This window comes from Thunnus maccoyii, chromosome 14 (assembly GCF_910596095.1).
Source record: "Thunnus maccoyii chromosome 14, fThuMac1.1, whole genome shotgun sequence".
NCBI lineage: Eukaryota > Metazoa > Chordata > Actinopteri > Scombriformes > Scombridae > Thunnus > Thunnus maccoyii.
The window spans coordinates 25,485,803-25,512,801 of NC_056546.1; the positions used below are offsets into that span (position 1 = coordinate 25,485,803).

Below are 26,999 nucleotides of genomic sequence, written 5' to 3' on the forward strand. Positions count from 1 at the left end.
TGTGTGAGTTGTGAGTGTGTTGTAAAGAGAAGGGGAGGGGCTCACCTTTGAAATCAAACTGGTGGATGTTTTTCAAAGACTCGTGGATAAAGTAGAAACTTCCAAGAGCCTGCAAGAAGAAAAGATTTTGTGAGATGGTGAATAATTCCTATGCATACTTCTTCAAAACATTCATTTCTCGAGTGAATCTGGATCCAGCTTTTCACAATATTTAGTGTGCGAAGGATCAGCCTAATGTGAGAACGCTGCGCTGATAAACTGCGCTGAAAGTCTTTAACACACTCCACAGCACACTTCCCACAGCTCCGCTCAAACACTACACACCATTGTCTACACAACAACAGGTGCAACGTGCTCTCGGTACAGTACACTCAGCGCCATCTCTGTACACCCTATTCTTGGGCTCAGAGTCTTCTAATGTGGGTGAGTCAACAATTTGAGCTTTCAAAAGGACACATTCAGATGGACTTTTGAATGAGCAAAGATCAACTTCAATAGGCTTAAAATCTTAATTTTCCCTGTGAACAATCAGGAAACTTTCCCAGTCGGTGGACAAGCCAATCAAACTCTGTGGGAAGAAGTGAGAGTCGTGCAGAGGGGGATTTGATGCGGTTCACAGTCCACTACACTGCTTTCTGTTGCTCCTCTTTACATTTAGGGCAAATGGAGGCAAAGCTCAAGCTCAATCCTCTGTGTCTTTGAGATAGCAGACCTTTGGCTCGGGATAATTCTCAGTCTCCTTTCTCCCCTCAAAGAGAGAAGCAGACGGGGGTGAGTAACTTTTACGATAAAGAACAGAGCGACCAAATTAAAACATAAGTGAGTAGAGTGAGAAAACAATGGCTTAAGGCAGAGAGTGGAGGAGAGAATACAGTGAAGTTGCAAGGTAGGAGATAGAAAAAGAAAGATACCTACGCTCAGGTACAGTAGAGATGAAGAGAGGATGGAGGGGAGAGATCAAAAGAAAGAGAAGACAGCAGAAGAAAAGACTCCAGGCATGGAGGAGGATTTAGTCGAGGGTTTTCCTGTGTTTTCCTATTGAGGCTGGTGCAGACGCCTCTCTCCGACACGCTGGGAGAGAGTTTGTGCCCGGCCCGGCCTCTGCATTATTTATGAGCGCCGGCACATCTTGAGATTAAACATTTGCTGATTTGTCAAAAGCACAAACATGAGGTCCTGCCCATCTCCTTGACATATAAGTTCAGCCGAAGGAAAAAAACACTGTCGCACATTTAATTGATGAGAAGAGCGGCTGGTGACCCGAACCCCGCCGCGTTCCCCTCCCTCCGTTATTCCTTCCTTGCTCTGACGGAGGACAGAGGAAAAAAAAGGGAGATGGAAGGAGGAAGAGTGGGTGGGAAGGGGGGGGGGGGCGCACATGAGAGGGGACGGTGTTGGGTGAAGGCAGGACTCAAGGTCACAGCTCCCCATCGCGAGAGGACGGCTTCCAGGAAGGCCCCCCTATACTTATTTGTGCTCACATGTCTTTATGTTCTCTTTCACCTTAAACTGCCACCGAGAGACTTAGAAGACAGAGATGGATAGGGAAACAGGGCGAGCGATTTGTCAAAATGGTGCCACTATGCTAACTGCTGATGTTTGTGTGAATCTTTCAGTGGGTAGTGAAGTAAAAATGACCATATGTTGAAATATGACATGAGAAATTTATATTTCATACTATTACAAATTAAATTGCAATAGCACAATTTTTCAGCTAAGTCAAAATATTACAGCTGATAAAATGAGTTGATCAACAGAAAACTAATAGACAACATTTTTTAATAATTCCCAAAGATGTAGTCATTCCAGCTACAAATATGAAGATGTACTGCTATTCTCTGTTTTATAGTGGTGTAAACTGAATATCTTTGGGTTAAACTGTTGAATCAATAAAAAAGCAATATGAAGTTTTGCAATAGACAAAATTATTTCTGATTATAAATCTATTTGAATCATAAATCTATTCATAAATCAGATTTATCTATTACAAAAATAATTAGTTGCAGCTTCCAAAGTACACTCGCTGGCTTAAAGAAAATTTATGTTTGACCCAAAAACCTGACCCAGAAACCTTAATGATGGTCTCTGAAAAGAAAAAAAATAAATAAATAAAATAATATAATGAATGATTAAACCCTTTCGTTGTCTCTGCTGCAGTAGAGGCTGATCCCTCTACAGGCCCTCAGTGAATGAGACAGACCACTAAAAACAAAATTAATATGACATCAAACAAATCGGCACAAATCAATTTTCAAATAAATGATAAGCAACTATGCTTAAGTGGCTATCCGTGTAATCGCAAAAATCTACTTAACCCTCAACCCTAATAAATATTTATTTGACATCAGGGTTTAAAACCCAGCAGCTGCTGTGCTCTCTCTCTCCTCTCCTCTGCCTCCCTGCTGCACTCTTCATGAAGAAGCTATTATATTAGCAGGGCGCAATTAATCCATTTGTCTCCTTACATGACAGGCTCAAAATATTCATTAGGGCAGGACTGCGCTGACAGGCCATGCTTATCTTTTACCAGTAGCTTTACAATGGCCTGTGTCAAACGTATGTTTGTCACGTCCCACTTTATTGATTAGCTGCCAGATTCACTTGAAATAATTAAAAGTATATTTTACATATTTATAAACCCTACTGCCACGGCGGCTACTTAATTTTCCATTAGTAAAATGCAGTCTATTAAGTGCACCATGAGGGCCGCGGGGGAGGTAAGGGGAAATGAGTAATCACCATAATTGTAGACAGAAAGACAATAACCGCGCCATAAAAGCAGGGGTTTTATGACTCGTTCTGGCAATGCTATCTCTTATCACAAGTCGTATTGGCTACGCCGCTCTGAGATAAGGGCACACTGACACAACGGCGGCTGTGCTCGCTTTCCGTGTGTGTGTTTATGTGTGTGTGGGTGTGTGTGTGTGTGTGTTTCATGCAAGTGTGCAGTTGACATTTCCAAAACCCCAGCAGATATGGGCTGAACAAGTCCCAATAGACTGGCTGGTGGAAAATAGAGACTTGAGAGCTGCAGTACATAGCCTGCATACTTTGCTCCGCTGAATGCTTTATCGATACTGAGGGCTGCAAAAATTAGTTCTGGCCGATGAAGAGAAGCAGGAATTCTGTGACCTCTGAATAGATTTTCTGCGTTTAATGTGAAAAATGAGCCATAAAGCAAACATAAAAGTAATAATTTTTCTTCAAGGTCTCACCTCCAATCTGTGCTGAGGGAGAGCGGGGCCAGTCCCAGGAGAGCTGACACATACACACTCTAGTGTCATCAGAGTGTCACTGTACAACTTCAGAGGGTAATGTTCTGCTGTCCCCCAGCCGCTAGCAAAGTGCAGGCTTATGGGTTTGTGGAGCACAGTGATGAGAATGTGTGTCCAATAATGTTTTAATAGGGAAAATAGACGATACACTCAAGAAGGAGATCAGTAAAGTGAAGCTCACTCTGAGATGTTGACTGTGGTTGAACAACAGGATGCTTTGATTAAGATAGTATTCTTTTTTTTTTTAACTCTATCAGATGTTGTGGTTGTAGATGTGCACAGGTAGAATGTCTGTCTGCACCCTCTTGATGAAAAGTGTCCGTTGTAAATTATTGTTAATTGTGGCAATAGAAGTAGGAACTCCTCTACACACCTTGGGATGATTGCTTATTCCATGGAAAACCGATGGCACCACTCTTGTGGTGCTGTGATAAAGGCTCGTTTGCTGAAATGCGTCATCATCCAGTAAGTAATAAAACAGTTAACTGACGCCAAGGTATTGGGGTTTTGGAGTTTTTTTGGAGTGCCGCTATCAGTTCATAGGTATTAGTCTTCTGTTAGTACAACTGGCGTTTCATCTTTTGGCAGAGTTGCAGGTTGTAAACAAGCCAACAGTCTAGTCAGATTATCTAAACCTCTTTATTTGGAGGTAAGACTGAAAGTGAGCACACTTGACATTTAGGTAATTAATAGGCCTAATTGCAAAGGAAAACTGCATGCAAATTAGAGCTCAAATAATTCATTTGTCAATTTCCATTGACAGAAAAGTAAATGGCAACAATTTTGATCATCAATAAATCATTTATGTTTTTGTTTTGTTTTTTTGTTGATGTTTTTTCAGCAAAAATGCCAAATATATACTGGTTTCAATTTCCAGGAAAATATGCCGGGCATTTTTCACTATTTTCTGACACTTTATAGTCCAAACGATGAATCAAGAAAATAATCAGTAGTAGAATCAACAAGGAAGTGTGGTAGGTTAAAGTTGAAGTCGGTCTGTAAAAATGTGATGGATGTTTACAACAGTAATTTACTGTCCGCCTTCATAGTTTTTTTCAAAATAGGTTTGGTTCAAGGGGTTTGTTGACAACCTGTTTGATCATCTGACTGCTTGTGTTCCTTTTAAGCAATGTTGACAGATTTCCAGATCTCAGCAAGTAACCTGATGAACAGTACCATCCATTATTACTGACAGGAGGAACAGCCAAAACTCTAAAAATAAGATTTGGTTGTAATGACCAGAATTACCCTTTAACAACACTTCTTTTCAAGCGATACAGTGCTTGCTCTGTAATCAGGGTTGACTCTGTGTTCGGGTTACATGGCTCGTTACAGCTACCTCTGAGAAATATCTCCCCAGGGTTTTCTGTGGCATTTTGCCTTCTAGACAGCAGAGACAAAATGGGCTGTTTTCCAGTTTATATCTCGTTGCTCAGAAATCCCTGGAGTCCCCTCATCTGTCAAACCACAATTGAGGCAACACTTCCACATAAACCTGCACAGAGAAACATAACCACAAAAAAACAACTCAAATATGTACACACACATACACACAGTCTTATCGGAAAGGTCAATCAGATATGCTGTCATGAAGAAATGGTGTTTCGATACATCAGGACCACATGCTATGTCACAACAGCTTAGAGCAGCGGGAATAGACATAAGCTCTGACTAATAGGTACATAATACCCTCATTAGTCACTAAAGACCAGCATTCATACATGGCTAAATTCTAAACATCCTTCAAACCAAACTGTAAAGGGTGAATCTTTCAGCAGACAATAGAGCAGCATGCTATGTGCTCCGACAACAGCTAGTGAATGTAAGAATCCACATTTCTATTTCAAGATCAGCCCTCTATGTCCCAGCAAGGGACCCATTGATATGCAGGATCGTAGGCTAAAAGAGCACCTTCACAGGAGCCTCTCTGCACAAATCTCCAATACTGCACAAACAGCCTGTTTGTCATCCCCGGCAAGGAAAACACCCCGGCACAAAAGTGAGCAGCATCAATAGAGATGGCTTGCTTTTTCAGCTCGGAGATACAGATGGAGAAGCCTTAGTATTTTCTACCCCTCCTGAGCCCGCCGCCCACCCCCGGGCTGCCATATGTGTTTGCCAAGGCCCTCTCCCAGTGCCATTGATTGAGTATTCAGAGTATTGAGCCACAGTGTCTATTATTCATCGGCTGCCTGGAAAGCCTGACTGGATACACAGACAAAACTCTCATTAAAACTTCCTCTGTCACTTCCTGTGATTTGAAAGCGGCCCGAGTGTTGGAGTCATCAGTCACGTCCTGAAGGAGCCCTTGTCTCAGGGGTGTGTGTTAGTGTGTGTGTTGGGGAGCAAAGGTAAGGGACAGATGGAAAGAATTAGACTGATCGAAGATGTAGTAAAAGGAAACATGTTCACTTGAATTTACTTATTTATTTCACAGTAAGATAAACAAGTAAGTTAAGCTTACTCTCCTTAATGCTCTTCCACTGCCCCCATGAGGGATTTCATGAGCAAACCTTGCAAGAAAATTGGTTTACATGGCAAAGCAGGACTAGTATTGATCCCTTACAATTAAAACAGCAGCACAGCAGATTCTCCATTCTGATTCACTAGAAGACCACCTGAACCTCATTTTGACTGGTATTGTGACTACAGTGGATCATTTTTTACCTTACAATACCAACAAGACTAGAGTCTACAGCCACAATAGTAGCTTTGTACGGCTATAATGGTTATTATGATAAAAACACAAATTGAAATAGATAAACCAAAGTATTGGATAAATTGAAAAGTCAGTGGATCACCAAAATTCACACAAGAAAACCAGATGAACAAAGAAAAAGGATCCATGCAGCAATTGTCAAGACATTTCATTTTGAAACACAAATGTCAATTTGCTGGCGGCGCTGAAGGAAAAGTCTGGGAATCACAAAGGTCAGCAAGATTCATCCTCTGGGTACCACGGATATTAGTACCAAATTTCATGGCAATAGTTATTGAAACAGTTCACTAAAAAACAAAAATGCCAACCTCATCGTGGCGATAAAGGGAAAGTCAGTGAATCACCAAAGTCAGTAGGATTCATCCTCTGGGGAACATGAATGTCTCCACAAACTTTTATGGCAATCCATCCAATAGATGGTATTTCAGTCTGGACCAAAGTGATGGACCGACCGACACCGCCATCCCTAGATCCACAAAAGGAGACCACCATATTGGTTGCATTTTCCAAACTCAAACTCCATCCACCCATTCATTGATTGTCTATTTCAAGTAAACCACCACTGCTGTATGAATCTGTTATGATATCTGTATTTTACCTCTGTAGACTCTGAAGGTTTTTGGCAGAGTGTTTCCGGGCTTCCACTTCATTATTCTAAAATCTCCCAGAATGCAGAGCGACATACGCTCATGATTGATCTCAAAACCACTGATTTTATTTTCTTTTGAGGAAAATATTATGGATGGGTCTAAACAAGGCATAATTGGCCAAACCCACGGCAGCGCCTGACCTGCCAACAATCCAGACCCACTCCCAAGGTTGGCTGCCTCGCTGGGAAATATTGTGCATTAATTTCATTTAGTCTCCCCTCCAACATTCAATGGTAGAAGTTAATTAAATTGCTTGTCCATTGTGTTCATCCACTTACAAAGTTAATGATATTGTGCCGGGGAATTAAAGAGCGTTTTATAAAGCGCACGGGATGGGAGCTGGCAGGCACTACATTGCCCAGTTGAACCCTGTCAGTCGGCGGGCTTCTGGACCCTCTAATTAGCGGTGAAATGGATGCTTCCATCTGCCAATTTCCTGCCACGCTCATCAGTCGTGCAGTCACTCCTCTAACCTGCCCGGCAGAGGGGTCTAAAGCAATAAAACCATCACAGCAATGACATTCAACAAAAAAAGGAAAAGTGAATACACGTATACATGATATGACTCAGACTTTAAAAGTGCTTCTCTATAATTTTTTTTGCTCTAGACCACATCATTGGCTTCTTCAGCATAATCCAGATGGAAGAGTTTGATAACTTTGTTAAAATTGTTCGATACGCACAGTAATAGCACCTCGTTTCTATTTTCAGAGAAGATGGTTTGAATATGTCTGATAAAGCAGGGAGAAAGTAATGTGCTTCATTTGATGTTACCAATTTTGATGAAATGTGCTGTATCTTTGAATCAAAGATACATCACTCCTGTCCTAATTAAAGGACAAAAATCTAAATTCAATCTAATGCATGATTTCTGCTCAGTCCCCAATTTCTAGTAAGGTAGCAGTGCCCTGTTCACTAGACAGAATGATTAATGCTCATATGTATTCCAACTGCGTATTTACTAATACCATGTTGCTACTTCAGCAGCTTTTAACGAGGACATAAAAACAGAGGATCAAAGTAAATGGGATTACACCTGTGGGGCCTGCGCTGCTGTTGACCTCTTAATGAGACTGGGCAAAATGGTCCTTTGCATGGCAGAGCAGTCCAAATAAATTCATGGTGAAAATAAATTAAACAGCAGCTCCACACAGGTACACCTTACACATAAAGTACAGGTTCACCCAGAGACAACCGCTACTGCAGTAGCCAATGGTGATGCTAGTTAGTCAGACACGAGGAGTACTACTCTGCCTGTGAAAAGAATTCTCCTCTGCGGCTCTGGAGGGAGCTTTCCAAAATTTGAAAAATAACTGATGTAATTTTTTGCTTGAGCTATAACAAAAGGTGGAGGTGTGGGGTTTGAAAAATGGGCATTTATGAGGTAGAGAGGGGGTAATGAAAGATGCTACTGAGTTGCATTATGGGAAGTGTTAGGATTCAGTGTTTCTGAAGCTTGACCTATAGTAAGGAGTAAAATTCAGCATATCTTGGCCTCTGATGCTTTGATCTTGACCATTCTAATTTTGTCTCTTGTCCCCCAGTTTATTAAGCACAATGCTAAATCACTGAGGTATTCCTTTAACCTAGGGTAGAGCCCTTTTTATCCAGAATCCAACACTAACCTAAACAAAATTGATGTTTTCAAATTGCTAATTTTATCTGACCAACAGTCCAAAGGCACAAAAGTTTTACATTTATGATCCTATAATAATAGAGAAAAGCAAGCAAACCTTCACAATTGAAAAGATGAAATCAACAGTTTAATATTTTCACATGCATCTCTACATCTTCCAAAGATAGTCTATGTAAGGTTTCTTAACCTGCTTCTCTATCTTAACATTCATTTTGGTCACGTGGGTGTACACTGCACTTTGAAAGGCATTGACTGGTCAGGGGTAATTAAAAAAAAGCTGTAACCAGAAACACAGGAACTCATAAAAACCACTTAGAAAATCCTTTACAAGCTATAGATTAGTTAATATCACTTCATCTTAACTCAGAGATCTTTTACAATATATTTTCAATGCCTCGAGGTCATCAGGACCTTGCATGCCTTGTATATATATATATGATGTTCAGTGTTAAACAGAATGTTTTAACCTAATTAGAGAGCAATGTCAGAGACTGCTCTGTTGTGTCTCATGCTCTGGTGAATTGCTGTTGACTAGAGCAGTTTAACAAAGTAAGCAGAGCACTTTAAAGGTCACTTGACCCCATGATTTACACACAGCTATGCTAAGATTGTTCTGTAACTTCATAATAAAGCTCAGGTCAAAACACTGCAGTGTACAACACAACTAGTACCAAAACAGGATGTAATATTCATTCAGTGACAAACAGCGAGGAGCAATATGCAAGATACTTAAAGATCTGAGGGAAATTTTACAATGTCTGTCCCAGCTAACAAGGTCAACTTCTCAACCCTAACTATATCAGACATCTGCAACTGAGCATGCAGATGTCTGATATAGTCTTCTTTCTTCACAGGAAAATAATCTTTTGAAAGCAATCTTCAAATAAACCGCTGATCGTAAAGGCCAACATGGTAAATGTCCACTTTCTTTAAATAACTACGCTGTCTGGCCTTGACAAAATCACCGTTTTAAAAAGGGATATGAAGATGATGAATATTTGCCTTATTAGATTATTCCCAAAGATGAAAAATCAAAGTCTGAACAATTGAGGTATCCATTAGTAATTAAAATGACATTACCTCCTCTCTATTTTCTCAGGCCACTGCTTGGTTGCCAGGGCCATTATTCAATTGTTTCGGATGCTGGGAGATAAAATGTCTTTAATATACTTATGCTCATTAATGTAAATCATATTTGGCTATGGATGTCCAATAATCAAAAAGAATATTTCAACTTGTAATTCCCCATCTGTAAAAGTATTCCCATTAGGGCAAGAGGCCCATGCAAATGACAGGTCTTTGAGCTCATTGATTTTTTTTTTTTTTCATCTCTGCATTTTGGAAAGGCCACTAATGTTGTCATGGACTGTTCATCAATCTATATTATTATCTGATTTAATATTGCGCCTATTCATGTGGCCTCATTTGTGAAAAGAATTGATTGAATTAGGATCATGCAGACTGTAGGGAGAATGGAAGCAATATAATTTTAAGTGATCACTGTGGTCAAATGAAGACTGTAAAGAAGTTTGGCTTTGAAAAGTTTTTGATAGTGACTGACAGCAGAACTTGTTTACTTTCATGCATGTTCATGTTTTGTTTTTTTTTTTGCAAAATCTAATCCTATTTTAAAAGGGGTGCACACACAGATGTCAACATCTGGGGTAGAGTGACCGGTGACATAAGCAACTTTCTGTGTCCAATAATCAGTATTGAGCAACTCTCCCTAAGGACGCTAAGACAGCTGTCAGAGCTGTGATGTCAGCTAGAAAAGTAATCAGTCAGCTTCTGTCTGGAGGCAGCTTTGATTCTGTCCCTGTCCCACGCTGCCTGTGGCTAGCTCATGTGGCCTTGTAATGACAAAGTGGCATCCTTGGCTGCCCAATGAGATACAGCTCTATTGCGCAGACCCATAATGAAATATATTAGTTTGCTGCATCTTAGTGGCATAACTTTGTCACTTGTGAGAAGAATTTATCAGGGAGGTCCTCATTTCTCTGCATCAAGAGCCCTTCCTCCTCCCTTAGTACAAACACAACTCTTCCTAAATGAAGGCAACATCGTCTAGATCATGAGCATGAAACATCTATAAAATATGACAGCTTCCCCAGCACAGGGACAATCGATGGTGGTCTATCTCCTTGGGCCCAGAGACTGGATTGCACTCTCCTCTGAAGATTCAAGCCGAAAAGTCGCCACATCAGAGGAGAGGGTTCAGTTTTGAGGTCGCGTTCAGAAAAATCATTTTTTTCCCCTCGATGTATAAAAAAAATAAGCAGCTTTCTGTCTGTGTTCTGTCTGGGTATGAGCAGAGGCGTTCTCTGAGCACAACAGTGACCACAGGACCGTGAAGCTTTAGAGGAGTCTGCAAAAACACACGCAGCGGCTCGTCTCAGGCTAAGACGCCCGTCCGGTGGCTCTTTGTGGCCTTCTTTGTCTTTATGTAAAAACCAATGCTCGCCAATGATGTGTTATGTAAAATTCCCAGAGGCTTGATTTAAATGGTTGGATATCCTCCATGCTAGCTTAGTTATACTCCAGTGCATCGCCCCTAAGAGCACATGGACGCTGCATGAAAAGCAAATGTAAATGCAGCCTCAGCTTCTTAGATAACAAGAAATTATGTCATGGGGTTTTTTCCTCTTATTGTATTATTATAATAATAAATAAAAAAGAGTGAACAACAGAGGACTTTTCTTACGCAGATGTTTCTTTTTATCCGTACAAATCACAGCATCCGGCCTTTTCCGTGGCCCCTCTTGAAAGACAGCTTTAAGATGTGAGTGAGCAGAGGTCCTGTGCCAGGGGCAAGAGTGGCAGCAAACCCACGTCTGCTCTCCTGTAAATATAACAACCGCAGAAATGTGGGAAGAAAAGAGGATTTGCAGGGGCCCACGCAGGTCTGCAACAAGTCTCCTGGGCCACCCTTTTGAATGCTCAACAGATGACCAGGTGGTACTGTATTGTATATCATTAGGTCACGTGTAAGAGGAGGAGAATACGCCATGTACAGTGCATCTGTTACATCTGAGACCAAATCAGACTCAATGTTACACATGACTTTGGCTTTGCATTTGCCATTGTGAAGATTTGGAACAGTGGCTATGCATAAACAAGGGATAAAACATTAACAACCAAGCTAGAGGGTCTGAGGCGAGGTGCAGATGAATTACATAACTATGCTGTATCAGTGTATCTGAAGGAAATTGTGCCTTTAAACAGGGATCAGACATGTAGTCATGGATGATTCTGTGCTTTTAATTTCTTTTTTTATGCTGTTCTTATTGTATTACTATGTGTGTATTGTGCAGTTTAGTATGTCTTTTCCTGTCTAATTATATAAAAGCCCATCTAGAGACGGGTGTCGCAAAATTGTAAATTAAAAAAATAAAAGTGAACGGTCTGAAAAGGATGATTTATCTCAGTAACTGTGACACACTAACAGCTTCTACCTGTAGCTGATACTAGAAAACACTTGTAGCATGTGAAGAAGAGTCAACTAGGTTAACAGTTTGGCTGATTAACTAGCAAGTCATTCTGCAATGTAACTGGTTTCAGTATTAACCTGCATTACAAACACTACTGACTCTAGCCGCTACTGAATCTTTTAGCTAGTAACTCAGATGTCTTAACAAGATAGTTAGCAACAGTTAGCTTACTTATTATAAATCAATCACATTTTTTTCAAAAACACATTTTACAGTGGTATAATTCTTCTGCTCAGAAAAAGCACGTATATTAATCATAATGTATATTTACTTCTGTTGGATCTCCAGACTTTCACTTAGACCATCGGATCATAAACCTTGTCTGTCATGACTTCCCTGTTTGCTTCCACGAATCTTTATAGTCTTGCAAGCATGAGAACGTTCTTTTGTCTTTATCATCTCCAAATTAATCTGATCGATAGGCCTTTTTCACACCTGCTATGACACCATTGATTCGTCATAGCAGGAAAAGAACAGGTGAAACTAATAACACTAACGATAGCTCTGCTCCAGGAATTAATCACTCACTTGCTGAAAGTCTGTTAGATCCTGTATATCAATAATTATCTGATCTTATCTGTAAGCGAATATCACAGTTCAATGGTCCTAAAGTCTCAAAGATACAGGCTAGGCAGAGATAAGACTCACTTCTCTTTAGCTCTGCATTTTGAGAAATGCTTCATTTCCAGTTGGCCAAAGAACGCTTTGAATTTTTTTTTTTTGTAAAGCACAGAAATGTAATTAGGCAGTTAAAACTAAGAGCTTGAATTTAACTGAAAGAGCATAACATCCAATCTAATTAGAGGGCTCTTTAATGAGATCGTAATTAGCTACAGCATGGTGCACACAGGGTGCCACTGTGGCTTGAACTTGTGCAAGGACCCTGCTGACTGGGGCACCCTTTGTGTTAGATTGGTTCCCACTTGGGAAGCATTACTCACTGAAATATGGTTATACTTTGCTTTATACCATTATAAGACACCGCTTGGATATGCTCTGAGGGTCAGACAGAGGTTTTGGCTGCTCATTAGGTTTACAGGCAAAAGTTTAAGATGTTACATGAAGTGAAAGATCCTGTTCTGGGAAGGTTTGAGTTTCTAATGAATTGTCTTTTTAGCTTAACTGTGAGTGTTTCCTACTTCAAGCAGCTGTAAACACCACAAACAGATGAACATACAGCATAAAACAAGGGCAACAAACCTAACTAACATTGGGGTGAGTGAATGTAGTCAATAAACAGGCCTATATATTTGCTTGGTCAATCATAGGAGATGCATTTTGGTGTGTGCATGAAACAACATAGAGACAATACATCATAAGCTAGCTATTGCACGCTCCGCCCTAAAACAAACCCACAGTAAGTTTCATCAGGCAAGTCCTGGAGGTCCTGTAGTTGCTAGTTGCCTTTCTGTTTGCTCGGCACCGCCCCTCATCTGCTGAAGCCCGTCTACCTCTGACCTCCAGAACCTTACAGCGACTGCATTAATTTTCCTAACAAAAATCAATCGGTCGAGGAATGGGACAAGGAGGAAGGCCCTTATTATTACACCAGGCAGGACACACCCTCTGGCTGGGAGTGTACGGCTGTTTTTATAGGTAATAGTTTAACAGGGGGTGGCGGCTAGGGGACAAAGGGATTGCTCATTTCCCTTGACCCCAGAGATGAGTCATTCCAAATAAACTTACACGTGCCTCATTTAATAGCATTAGAAAATTAGGCCTTAAGACAATTTTGGGGTTATTTGATGTGAATTTGTTCTTTGTTAATCACAAGGGGGGAAGCATATGAGATTAATTTGTTTGAAAAGATGGCATTGGAGTGTCGAGATTTGAAAAGGAAAATAATGCATTCAGTCAAGGGCAAGAGAGTGCATATGACTGCAAATTTCCAGCCATGTGGCTGTTTCATTTTTGTCTATTTATATACTGGCTAGCCGAACAGACTCGCAAACATTCCCCAAAATCAGATTAGGAAATTATGAGCCCTATAATTAACCGGCTGTTTCAGTCGAGAGCTTTGGCTTCCTATTTCCTAATGAAGACCAAGTGAAAAATGATTTAATAATGCAACAAATGTGCTTTATGAGCTATTAATATGTAGTACATAACATAAACATGACAACAATATTGGCTACACATTTAAAGATCTGAATAAACTGTCTACGGTGGGCAGACTATAGAGTTATGACAGTTAAAGAGGAGAGGCAGGCGCTGCATGGAGAGCTTGTGATGCCATTACTCTGACAGCAAGCGAGGGATCATCAGCCGTGAGAGGGAGGTGGAGTGACTGAGTGTGTGTTTAAAATGGCCTATGTGTTTAAAATGTGCTGCACAATACCTGCTAATTCTATTAAGTGCTTCTGTGGTGTGGCTGCGTGGTTATGGGTTGATGTAAATGGACGGCTGGTTGACTAAACAATGCAATAGCATTAGAATAAGGTGATTGGATGACAGAGTGGAGTAGAAGGCCTGAGCCCAGCCACCCCGGGACTTGCCAAGTCCATTACGTGTATTGGAGACATCTTGATATCCGTCATTGTTGCCAGCCAAATACAAAGAAGAGGTTGTTGTTTTGTTTGGCCTTCATTGTCAAGATGGCTTCCACCTCGGGACATCCAGGTGCAGGTAATGCAATCAAATGAGGACCTCACAAACAATCCCCCCTTTTTCAATCTGCACAGGGGCCTTTGGGCTGTTTTAGGAAACACTGGTAGTAACCTGGCTCAAGGACAAGAGCACACTTGAGTTGTGTTTTGACTTTGCCACAACACCACCACTACTTTATTTTATGATGTGTACCTGTTTCCATAAATCATTTCTAAAGCTGCTGTCAGCACACAGTGGAGAGCATCAAGAAAGTTTGAGAGGAAGAGGAGAGAATGGATGTGGAGGCTCATAGTTACCACCGTGATAGCACTGTAATTTTAAAACAGCTGTTAGCAAGTTGCCAAAGTAAGGTAAGGTAGGCAATACCCTCAAAGTAGTCCAACACTGTTATAGGAGAACACAATCACTTCGATTGGAACTGTCACATGCACTCATTAACTGTGCATATATCTGCACTGCACATAACTGGTTCAAAGTTGAACATGTTTGAATGTTGAAAGAGAAATATGATCCAAGAATCTTTCCATTCCTGCGTACTAAATTTTAGAATGGGCCTCATGCATGAATGTTTTCATATTTTTCCCTTCTATTTGTTTTTGCACAAAGCAATAAGAGGAAAATAAGAAAATCCTATCTGGAATTCAACAAACTCTCTAAACTGCCTGAACTTGTTGTAAATGGCTTGTTTCAGCCTGATGAATGCCACTTGTTCATGAGGAGGTGCGTTTGTGAGATGTAATCATTAGCATAATCCACGCCCCTAAAATTGCCATATAAGGCTCCATATTACGCTCCGTTTGTGGGTTGAGTTTCATTCACAAAAAGTTCCCAAAGAGTAAAAACACTGCACAGCCTCAAGTCCTGCTTTCAGAAATCAGAAGACAAACAAATTTATGGGTGACAGCAGGAGACTTGAAACAATTAGAAAATATGAATCCAATCTAAAGAAGGAGTGCTTTGACATGAAGTTAGATTTTAAAAAACATCTTTCTAAAGTAAAGCGCTTCATGATGGGAGGCAGTCAAGGGATGTGACAATGTGACACAGAGATGTTAGAGAAAAGTAACACAACATGAAACTGGACAGAGAGCTGCAGAGAGACACAGAGGCAGCTGTCGCACAGAGAGTAGTTTCCAACAACTACTGAAATGTAGAAGTTGCTGCACCAGAACATGGACATAAAAATCATAAAATCTAAAAAACCTTTGAAATAAATTGCAGCCATGACGATGAACATATGGTAAACAGAATATAAATTTTGCATTAAGTTTGTTTTGCTTTTTCAGTATCATATTTAAACTCCAAATTAATTCAGATTAGGGCATTATAATTTTAAGTGAAACAAGTGTTTCTCCCCAGTAAAGAAAGGCAGAGATGATGTGTTCATGACACATACGACATGTCTGAACCATTCATAAATTTTGTTTGTGCCTAAAAGAGAATTCTAAGTACAGTACAAGAAAATTGATGAATCTCACAAATGTTCTTAAATCACTCGTACATGCATTTTAAGAACAAATCTGTTCATGTTAGTGCTTCTTGCATGAGACCCAATTTGTTCTAAAAGTATACTGACTTGTCCGGAAAGGCACTTTTTCCCAAAGTGGCTTTTTCCCTTATAAACGCCTGCATTAGGAGCAATTTTGTAATTCAGTTCTTGCTTAAGGAAACTGTGACATGTGGATGGGAGGAGTTGGGGATTGAACCACAAACCACCCTAGCTACACCACCAATCAAAACCATCTTTAACCAGCATTTTTCATTGTATCATCGGCTGTTTGAGGAAAACTGTATAAACTAACAATGCACCAGTAAAATTATTCAACCCAATAGGTAGATTTTACAATTTAATGAAGCAATATTGAATACTTAATAAAAAAACATCAAAGGATCAAGTTTGATGAGAATGGTGAAGTACAATAAGTATACTATGATATACATTACAGTATATTAATCAGTTAAGTTAAACATTACATCATGTGGACAGAGCTTAAAGTGGGTAAAAAGTCGTACACTTATTTTTAGTGGAAATGTTTCATGTCAGGCTAATGGATTTGAATACTCATCCTTCCTGGATGCACACACAGCGCCAGCTTTATTCTTATCAGGCCTCTCACTCTAAGAGCCAGTCATTAAACGCACTTGTGTGGAGTGTGATTGTTTGAGTGTGTTCATTGGAGACAGGTGTCAAGAGGTTGTTTCTACCGCTATAATTACTCCACAACACAGCGCTTACCAGACGAGCCACTGGCTTTCTCCAAACTGGGGAGAAATTGCTTGGATTTAATGTAACAATCCCCCCCCTCCCCTGATATTAACCAGCTGTGCGTGACATCAGCCTCGAGTGAGGAGATCAATTCCCCAGGAAAGGGTCGTCTTCTTCAGACAGGCCGGTGAGCCAGGATGAGAGGGAGAATCACGGACCAGCACTTCCACCGCTGGGGGGGATGTTTGGATTAGAGGCTGGCGGCTCAGTGAAGGTGTCTCACCCCTGTTCCCTCTCCCACCTTAACAACCCTCCCCCCCTTGCCCCTCCCTCCTTCTGTACATGATACCTGGCATGGGGTAAGGTGCTCCCAGAGGAGGCAGGGGATATATATATACACTTAGGCAGGAGAAAGGTCAGGCGGGCTGAATGTGGCAGGCAAACAGGCAGTGGGGGTCTGGGGGCCTGGGGATGAATCACAGGAGAATTGGTGCATGGCAGTGAATGAATAACCCGCCATGGCTCCCCAAACCCCATTATTTCCCTCCTTCTCCAGCGGGGCCTGAAATTCATGTCTGCGCATGCTGCCAGTTCATTAGGGGGAGGATGTCATTCCTCTTCTGGCTGCGGCAGGACAGGCCAGGCGGGCCCCAGGAGGACCCAGCCCTGTTTAATTCCACATCAACCGCTCCACTGAGGGCCTTAATCTCTGCTTGTGTGATCAATACTATATCAGTGTAAATTAAAATGACAATTTTAAAGTAATTAAGCCTGTTAATGCTCGATTCAAATGTCATTATTTGCACGAGCAGGAGCAGAGGGTGGCTCTGCTTGGCGTGTGTGTGTGTGTGTGGGGGAGGGTTTTTGTTCTTTTTTTTTTTTTTTTTTGAAGAGGGGGCTAAATTAGAAGCCATGTCCACAGTGACAGGTAAAACGCTTTAACTGGCACGGCACGATGTTGCCGCCGCAGCTCACCAAAAGGAGGGCTTAACAAAAGCAGATTAACTCTCCACCCATGCCGGCCCTGAGACCTCTCCAATTTCAGAGGAGGGTAACCCAATTGCTGAAATTTGATTTGTACAACCAAACCCAATTATGGCCATATTAGATGAGAAGTGGCAGGGAGAGAACGCTTGCCGACGGAGGCAGGGAAAACAGAGGGGGCGGGAGAGGGTGCGGGGAAAAAAAGAAACGTTACACAATAAAAATGCACTTAACTATAGAATGAAGCCCAGCAGTAATTGTGTGATTAGATTATTTTTGTCTCCCTCCTCACTCTGCTTTTGAAAGGCTATTTAGAGTCATTGTGATGGTTAGAGTGAAATAAATGGGGCCCAACGTTAACCTTGTCCCCATGTGTATGTATGTGTGTGTGTCCTGTCTCATGAGGTGAGGTGATGTGTAAGTGAAAAGGAAATGAAATGATCACATTGTTGGTTGTTATTATGACAGGCTCACAGCCAATGGCCAGCGACCCTCTACTCCTTTTAGAGGAGATTCACCAATTACACCCAGTCAAACTGCTTAGGGGCCACACAGGGTCCAACAAACCACACTTCCGAGAGGGGACCTAACATCATTAAGAATTAGACCTGCACTTTCCACCTCCTGTTTCTTCATTTCCCTCATGCTCCGGATAGGAACACATAACGCACACAACGAGCCTCGGGAAAGAGAATTTCCCTGCACTAAAAAAAATGCCCATATCTCACAATTAGCAGCTAACGACTCACGTGCTGACAAAACAAGAGGAAGTGTAGCGATTAAAAGGAAGCCATTAGCACGGTGGTATGGATCGCTCATGGATGTGTCCGTCACTGCTCAGCTCATTCAGCAAAAGAAGCAGACGGCCGACATGAGACAGAACAATTCTACGACGCCGTTGTCACTGTTGTTGAACCACCTCAGTGACAGTTACAGGAAATAGTTCAAATCTGTTTTAAGCAGCGATTGTTTAGCAGCTCCCCTCCAAATGTCCCACAATGGTGCGATCGCTTGTATTCAGATGAATGATAAGAATTGTCTGAATGTTAATTGATATTAATGTGAAACATCTTTATGCTACACACTCGGCATTTAAGATATAAGTGTAGAAAAATTTCATCAGACATGAGAAGGCAAATTTTAATGTAATTTTCTCTGACTGAAAGAAACAACTTGTAGAACGTTGTGAGCTATTAAACATTTGAAATTGAACTGACTTTATCACAAAGTCTGCAACAGTACAGCATGAACCCTGAGCACTGTCCTCAGTGATGCAGCTCCATGAATTATTAAATACTTGCCAATAGTGAGCAGATAGAAAGCATCCCTGCTGAAAAACAAGGGCAACCTGTGGGTATTTAATTAGCAGGGTGGGTGCTCCTATGCATGCCTGATCATGCAGGGTAAAGGACACCCAGGGGCCTTTCAGAGGGCCGGAGAAAGCTTGGCATTGTATTGGTTTGCGTCCAAGCTGTCCGATCCATCATGCTGTCTGTTGACTGGTGTTTGCAGAGCCAGCCCTTATTAATTATCAGCTCATTTGGAGAGGAGGGGGTGTGGGTAGTAGGTGGTAGGTCCCCTTTGATCAATGGAAGCAATCGCTCCAAGAGAACTCTGCTGAGGGTGATTAAGGTCAATTTGGATGTTTGTTCCAGGAGAGGATGAGCGGACGCGGCTGGGATGGAAATGTGAGAGGTGAGTGTGTTAGCTGTAGATAGTTAATCCACATCACTGTGTCTTATTGGCAACAGACTTATACAAGTGTGATATGGGACTTGAAGCCTGCTGTGCACATACATTGAGAATGGACATCATGTGTCCAGCTGTTCAACTTTTGAAATCAACGATGTTCATATATCCAGATATTCTGGATTTTTAAATGAGAGAATTTAACTGTTTTGTGGAAAAAATGTATCAGACAGAAAATATTATTCAAATCAGAGTATTCTTATATGTCTTAATACATATCTGGACGAGCCATCCATCATTTCTATGCTGAGGTGCCCTTGAGCAAGTTCCAGTGTAGTTACATTGTCCAACAGAAAAGCGAAAGAAAATGCTAATCTATGTATTCTATTTTTTTTAAAACGGGTTAAAAAGTACACAAAAGGTGTATTGAAAATCCTGTTGAAACAATTACTTAATCAATCAATTGGTTGAATGCCAGAAAATTCTAATAATCAATTAGTCGTTTAATGTTTATAACACCTGATTGAAAATCTTAAGGTATTAAACTTTTGGTCAAACAAAACAAGCACTTTAAAGAGGGCATCTTAGGCTCTGGGACTTTATGCATTAAAATGCTGCTTCTATGTAAATGAATCACTACTAATAATGATCCAATGATAATTTTTCATAATATAACATTCTGAAAGTGCACTTTCTGCACACTAAGTACTTTTACTTTACTTTTTTACTACTAATGCGCGTTTTGCTGATATTTCTGTACTTTTACTTTACTAAGATTTAGTAAAAACTCTGTATTAGGCTTCCATGACTGGTAATAAATACCAATATGACTCAGTAACAGGGCATCAATGTTTGAATACACTGTACATATACATGTTTGTGTGTATGATACACGTTGCTGTGCAGATTTTTGGAGAATAAATTGAGTGGGGTGGGGTGGGTGGGAATCTTTTTTTCTCCTTGGAGAGCGGGACTGTGAGAGCTGTGAGGGCTCTCAATAGACAGAGGATTATGGAAATCAAAACTGAGAGATTAGCTAATGGGAATATAATGGCCAGTGACTGCCTGGGTCAGCTATGCCATGCAAATGAAGCGGCTATAACCGGTGGTGGAGGAAGAATCGATATGTATAGACAAAGTGCTGGCTAGTGACAGCTCTATGTCGGTAATGCTACACACACAACATACATGTATATGCACATCTAGGCATACAAGCACACGCGCGCACACACACATACACACAGAGTGAGGGCCTGACGCCAGCAGACAGGAGTGAGCTTTCAGCGAGAGGACCCGGCTCAAGTGGGGAACCGGAGATATCGCCAGCTCTGGCCCTGCTCCCTCTCACTGATGTCAACAGGCAGCATGTGATTCTCCTCGACGCCTGGCTCTCATCCCCACTGACACAGCACTGAGATGCAGATGCAGATGCTGGTGCAGTCCCACTCTCCACGCTCCATCAAATATCTATTCATCCCGAGTTGGCCCCAAAACAGAACAAACGTCCTTGTGGACAATCAATAGTGGTGCGACCGGGACGGCCAAGTATTACGACAGCATTTAGATACACTAAGTAGTTTATTTTCCTACGGACTCTGGACAATCTGACATCCGCCATTTAGGATGTGCAGATATTAACCTTCTTGGGATGTATGAGGTAAAGCAGGTGTCGTAAAACGCAATTGACTGGGACACATGACAGCTTTCATCATCAAACTAAATGGAACATCGCCTCTCTTATATATCAGAATACCAATTTTGAGCATGTCAGAAAAAATTTCAATTTCAGGTGGGGCTTGCCGTGCCTGGCCTCTCTCCCCTCTCATTTTCATTCCTGCCCGCTCGGCACAGCCATTCATCAGGACCCGGGCAGAGGACACCTCCCGCCTGCTCACAAATGCATGGAGCAGGCAATAAAATTAACCTTGTGGCAATTGTTTTCCCACCCGTTTGATGGCCCCGTGTCAGCTCATCTGTTACGGCGGGAAGGAATAAAAAAGTCAAGCTCGGATGTGCAAAAAATTATGACTCAAGGGGGTAAAAGGGGGGGGGTACCTGTATGGAGCCGAGCTAATGCCAGATTATGGAGTCAAAGCCCGATCAATCAGCGTTGGGAGTAGCTGAAAAAATGGTTGCTTGTTGATTTGTGTCTGGGAACAATAAAGAGCATCAAGAGCCTCGTAGGTGGTTATTATGAAGACTACTGAGCAACAAGACAGTCTGATATTTTTTTACAGTTCAGCTAGCCACTATCCCTGACCCGGCCCTTTCACTGGGCGGAGGGACAAGACGGAGGAGGGAGGACGGTGAGAGGAGGGAGGAGGGGAGGTGGGGGGGGGGATAAAAATCCTTCAGAGGGTGTTTATTTGCTCTCAACACCTCCTAAGCGATCAATATTTTTAATTTGGGTCCGAGTTATTATTTTTCACATCACTGCGCCGGGGAGCAGAGTAAAGTGGCTCATATTTTAGCACTAAAAAGATCGATATGACAGGCTCACCTTCACTCTGCCCCTTCGGTGGCTGGGGGCCGCACATCATAATGGACGGTGGCGAGGTACACCCGGCCCGCCTCATGCTGGAATCACATCATTATCTGTGGCTGGAGACCCCCCCTCCCACCCCACCACCACCACCCCACACACACACACACACACACACACACACACATATATCCCACCCTCCACTGCAGGACAACAACACCTCCACCTCTAACACAACTGATTTACTCCCTCAGCCAGATCCCGTCCAAACACACACACACACACACAGGTAAACACTTTATCAGAGCGCTGTTTATGAGGAGAAGTTTTGTGGGTGTGTGTGTGTGTGTGTGTGTGTGTGTGTGTGTGTGAGTGAGAGCAGCCCATGCCCAGTGCAGTGATGATCCAGGAGGGCAAAAGGCTCCATTCCTTAGATTTGACTCCTTGTAATAAATGCATCAATTTCTCCACCTCTTTACACTATCCATTAATTATATATACTGTACATTTTCAGTCAAAATGTTTTCAGAGGGAATGCCCACTCTCTCTCTCGCTCATAACTCAAGTCTGATGGTAGATTCATTGATTGTCGCTCAACACATGTCCTGAGTGTGTGTGTGTGTGTGTGGGATTCCGCGTGCCTGCTTGCGTCAGTGTTTATTCGGCTTTGACACTATACGTGTATGTGTGTGTGTGTGTGTGTGTGTGTATGCACTTATGTCTGCCCTGAGAGTATGACTGATGGCCCAGGAGAGTTATGGCCGGGCGATATTACCGAGCTGACATCTACTCCATTCAAGTGGCCTCAGTCGGTGCCGTACTTCTCACCATATTGAAATAAGAGCTCTCTTAGATTTAGTTTGCAATATTTTAACCTGCTTATATGCCTGGGAGGTGGAGGATGGATGAAGTAGAGGAGGAGGAGGAGGAGGAGGGCTGCTCCTGCTAGTTAACCTCTTTGTGTAAAACCAACAGACTGTACACAGGGACCCCTCCTCTATGACCCCACTTTCTCTGGATCCCGCTGTATATAATCTCTATATGCAACCCAGGTTTTGTTTCATCATAAAAGCAGAACAGGAGGGTGATATAAGATGTAGTTAAAAAAAAAAAAAAAAAAGGTGATAAATGCAAGTGACACGCATTTCTGTGCAATACCGTAAACACACTCACGCTGAGGCCCTGTCAGCACAGAGGGACACTAAGTGTTCATAAATTCCTGGCTGAGCAGAGCGGTACTGATGATTGCATTACAGCACGCTGCCTGGAGGAGAATTAAGGACTCACCTCTGAAGCAGAGTGAGGCTGAGCTGCTGGCAGCTACTGACTGGGCTGCTCGACCAACCAGAGATCAGAAGGCTGTTTAGGCAGGACGGGGGAACGAGCAAATCAGAATTTAGGCATTTAGCTGATTATTTAGGTGAAATCCTTAAATGTACAATGAGAGACAGTAGGTGGGATTTTTGTGCCTTGCTAAAAGACCCATCAACATGTGGGTGTCTCTTTCATGAGACAGCCTTTTAATACTAAAGTCCACCTCAGTAAAGCTGGGTTGTCTTTGTTTTTAGTCTACAGCATTTGCTGTACCTGCATGTTGCTGTTGTACACTGTGCTTCCTGTCTTTATGATACTATGTTACACTTTTGACAAGAGAACTAGTGTGAAGCAGTATGGAGCAGTTTATTTGCTGATCTGACAGCTCCACCCACGCTGTTAATTTTAAAGCAACCTCAAGAACTTTTGATTCAGTTTATTCTCCTCACTATTCAGTTTTCTTTCGCTGAGTAACTCACCTGTATATTAGTCATTGTTGTTCTTATGTGTTTGTTGTTGTCTTTTTCTTTATTTTTAGCCATGCTAGAGACATCACTTAATGGTCTGTCCATCAGTCTGCCAATATAGATTGAAATGTGGCAACAACTACTTGATGATCCCGTGACTTTACCTTTGGCACCAATCTCAGGATGAACTGTAATCACTTTGGTGATTCCACCATCTACTAATGACATTCCCATCAGCCTCAACTGTACTTTATGTTTTGTGCTACTTAGCACATGTTAGCATGCTAACATACTAAACTAAGATGATGAACATGGTAAGTATTATACCTTCTTAACATCAGCATGTTAGCATGCAGACATTAGCATTTAGCTGGAGCCACTGATGTGCCAAAGTACAGCCTCCAGGCCACTAGCTCGGCTGTAGACTCTTTGTCCTGTTGTTGTTTGTTGCTGTTTGCCTGTTACAACTGAAACTATTGTTGATCAACAGAAAATCTGCAACCATTGTGAGAATCAATCAATCTTTTTTTAATCTGAAATTACAGCTTCTAGAATAATAATATTAGTTTTTTAGTCTAATATAGTCTATAATAGTAAAGTGAATATCTAAAGTACATGTATATATTTGGACTGAAACACAAAATCAGACATTAACATAAGTTAACTTGGGTTCTGGGAAATTGTAACATTATAGTATTAGTATTCTCACTATTTTCTGATATTATAGATCATACAGTTAATTTATCAATGGTCAAATCATAGTAAAAATAATCATTAGTTGCAGCCCTACTGTTTTGTTACTCTCCTGTAAAACACTTTGAATTATATTTGAATAAAATGTTGCTACACAACCTCTACAAATGAAAATGAATGTTCTAAAAGTACAATGTCACAAGAATTGGACTTCAGATTTTCACTGTATGTCATCCTGTTTTCCTCCAATTATCTGATAATCTTAAAAAAAACTCATCTACACTATAGTATACATATATACTGTATATGTGTTTGTTCAAATCCTAATTACTCCAGCAAGAGCAAGGGTGGTTTTATGATGTGAAGTGCAAGTTGTTTCACATTAAATTAAGTGGTTGAACCATTGACCATGTTCACATACAGCCTAATAGAATATCAGTTAGATTTATTTCAAAATGTAACACTGCAAGTCAAATCTAAACTTCTTCTGGATTCACGCCGTAGTTTGCATGTGCTGTAAAATAAAACACTGAGTGACCCCATAAAAAGCTGCAAACATGCACAAGAGTTTTGACATATATGACACAAACGAGACGGGATAAAGTGCTTGATACTCTAACATCGTCTCCTACGGTGAAAACACTTGCAAACACATAGACAAAAACACACAGGCGCGGATGCATACACACACAACCACAGGGTAAAAAAGGAGACAGCGGTGTCCTGTCAAGCCACAGAGCCTGATTTATCCTCCGTCGCTGCTCTCATTCCTGTCCTGCAGACCACAGACATGAGGGATGCCTTTAATTTCCCATTAAAATGCCCTGGAACAACAGAGGGCTGAGGAGGCAGTGTGTGCCGCTGTGTATCACTGTCTGTGTATGTGGATAGCTTGATTAGACTGTGTGACAGTGTGTGTTTGTGCATGCGAGTTTGCTGGCATTTCTGGTGGAGCTCTACAGACATCACAGTACAAGTGTGTGTCAGGAAGCGGTAACAGGGGCAGACATTAGCGCACATCATTCCAGATGACACGGGCTGCAGCTCCAGGGCCAGGCCCACGATAAATATTAATGGCCAAGAACAAGTGGATTGGGAGTTGAGTTATCAGGGCGGGCCTTCCTAATTGACATTTTACCTGCTGTATACCTTAACAGGGCTGTAAAACACCGGCTCGGGGCTCAGCCGTAGGGGGGACGTGTCAGTCAAGCTCTTCCCCATCACAGCTACCTTCCTCTGGGAGGAGAGGAGGAGTTCCAGCTCGCCCGCAGTTCTCATTGTTCAGATTCAGCATCAAGGTGCGACATGTAGCATTTTAACATTATTACAGTTTAATTCGGGAAAAATTAAGACGCGGTAAACAAATGTGGCTGCAACCTCTTCATCATATTTAAATTGTATGTCAGCAGGTTGGATTTGGTGGAAATTCTGTTGATTTTCACTCAAAAAATGTCAAACTTTATAAACAATTTAAAGGGGATTTGGTTTATCATTTCTACAGTATCTGAAAAAATGCCTTTCTAAGATGCAAAAGTCCTGCTGTTAAATAGATATTTATGGTTTTCATTTCTATAAATTTAAGGTTTTTTTAAATTTACAGTTAGGACTACAACTTATGATTATTTCCATTACTTTAGTTCATAAAATTTAAATTTAAATGAATAAAATGTTTTCAAAAATAGCCATAACAATCTCTCAAAGACAAACCTGACTAAACTAATAGTTTTTTGTGTTTGACCAACAATTCAAAATCCAACAATATCCAATTTACTATCACAAATGACCACTAAACCAGTAATATTCACATTTAAGAAGCGGAAACCAGTGAAGTTTTAGCATTTTTGCTTAAAAATGACTTCTGCAATTAATCGCTTTTGCAATTAAAGCTGTCGATTAAGTTTGTGTCAGTGGTCTAATCAATGAATTGGCTTCAGCTCTCATCACAGTTGCAAAAAAAAAAAAGGGTCCCTTTTACATAACTTCACACGTTCATTTATCAATCACATTCCTCTCTTTCACTGACACAGAAATGCAGTTCAAACACACACGCACACACACTCACACTCCCACACTGGGCAAGTAAACAATCTGGCCTTTAGCGTACACTCGCTACATTACTACACTCCCACTCATCCGAAACATTCACTTGGACTTCCAAAGAAACTACGTAACTGCATACAAAAACACAACAGCACACACACACACATACACACACACACACACAAGAAGTGGAAGCTTTGGACCCAGAAAAGTGTTCCCACTTACATTATCTGAAAATTGACAGGCGGGGCAGACAACAAACAATTATCCCCGGAGCACGAGGGGGGGAGAAAATCGAAGATTGAGAAAACAAATATGAGTGATGTCATCAAAGCTAAATGGCAAGCCCTGTGTGAGAAAGACTGGAGAGTCTATTCATATTTACTGTTGCAAGGATTTCAATATCAGCATCATAGAAAGCACATCAGATGTTTCTCTTTCCGCTGACTGATTCACAAAGAGAAGCGCAAACTGCGATCTCTATTTGATGAAAATGAAAATACAACAAAAAGGTTAATCTATACACAAACACCATTAAATAAACAGCTCATAATGCCGGGATATTAGCGGCGCTTATATGAAACGGCAGATAATTATATTTTCTAAAGGCCAATGTTTGTAATATTTTTTTGAAAAGAGCAAATGTGACTCAGTGTGTGCTGTGATTTATGAGCGTTTGTGGACGTGCAGTGTAGCGTGGTGATAACGCTGAAAACATGGAGGGGAACCAGGACAGACACACCTCAGTA

At 41.3% G+C, this 26,999-nt stretch overlaps 1 protein-coding gene across 1 annotated transcript in view; it reads right to left on the reverse strand.

Moving 5' to 3' along the window:
* LOC121911885 (inositol polyphosphate-5-phosphatase A) overlaps positions 1 to 26,999 on the reverse strand; it is a 148,359-nt gene that overhangs the window by 59,583 nt on the left and 61,777 nt on the right. Inside the window, exon 5 of the mRNA XM_042433815.1 lies at positions 46 to 109. Coding sequence (XP_042289749.1) covers positions 46 to 109 — 64 coding nt within the window. The remainder of the gene's footprint in view (positions 1 to 45; positions 110 to 26,999) is intronic.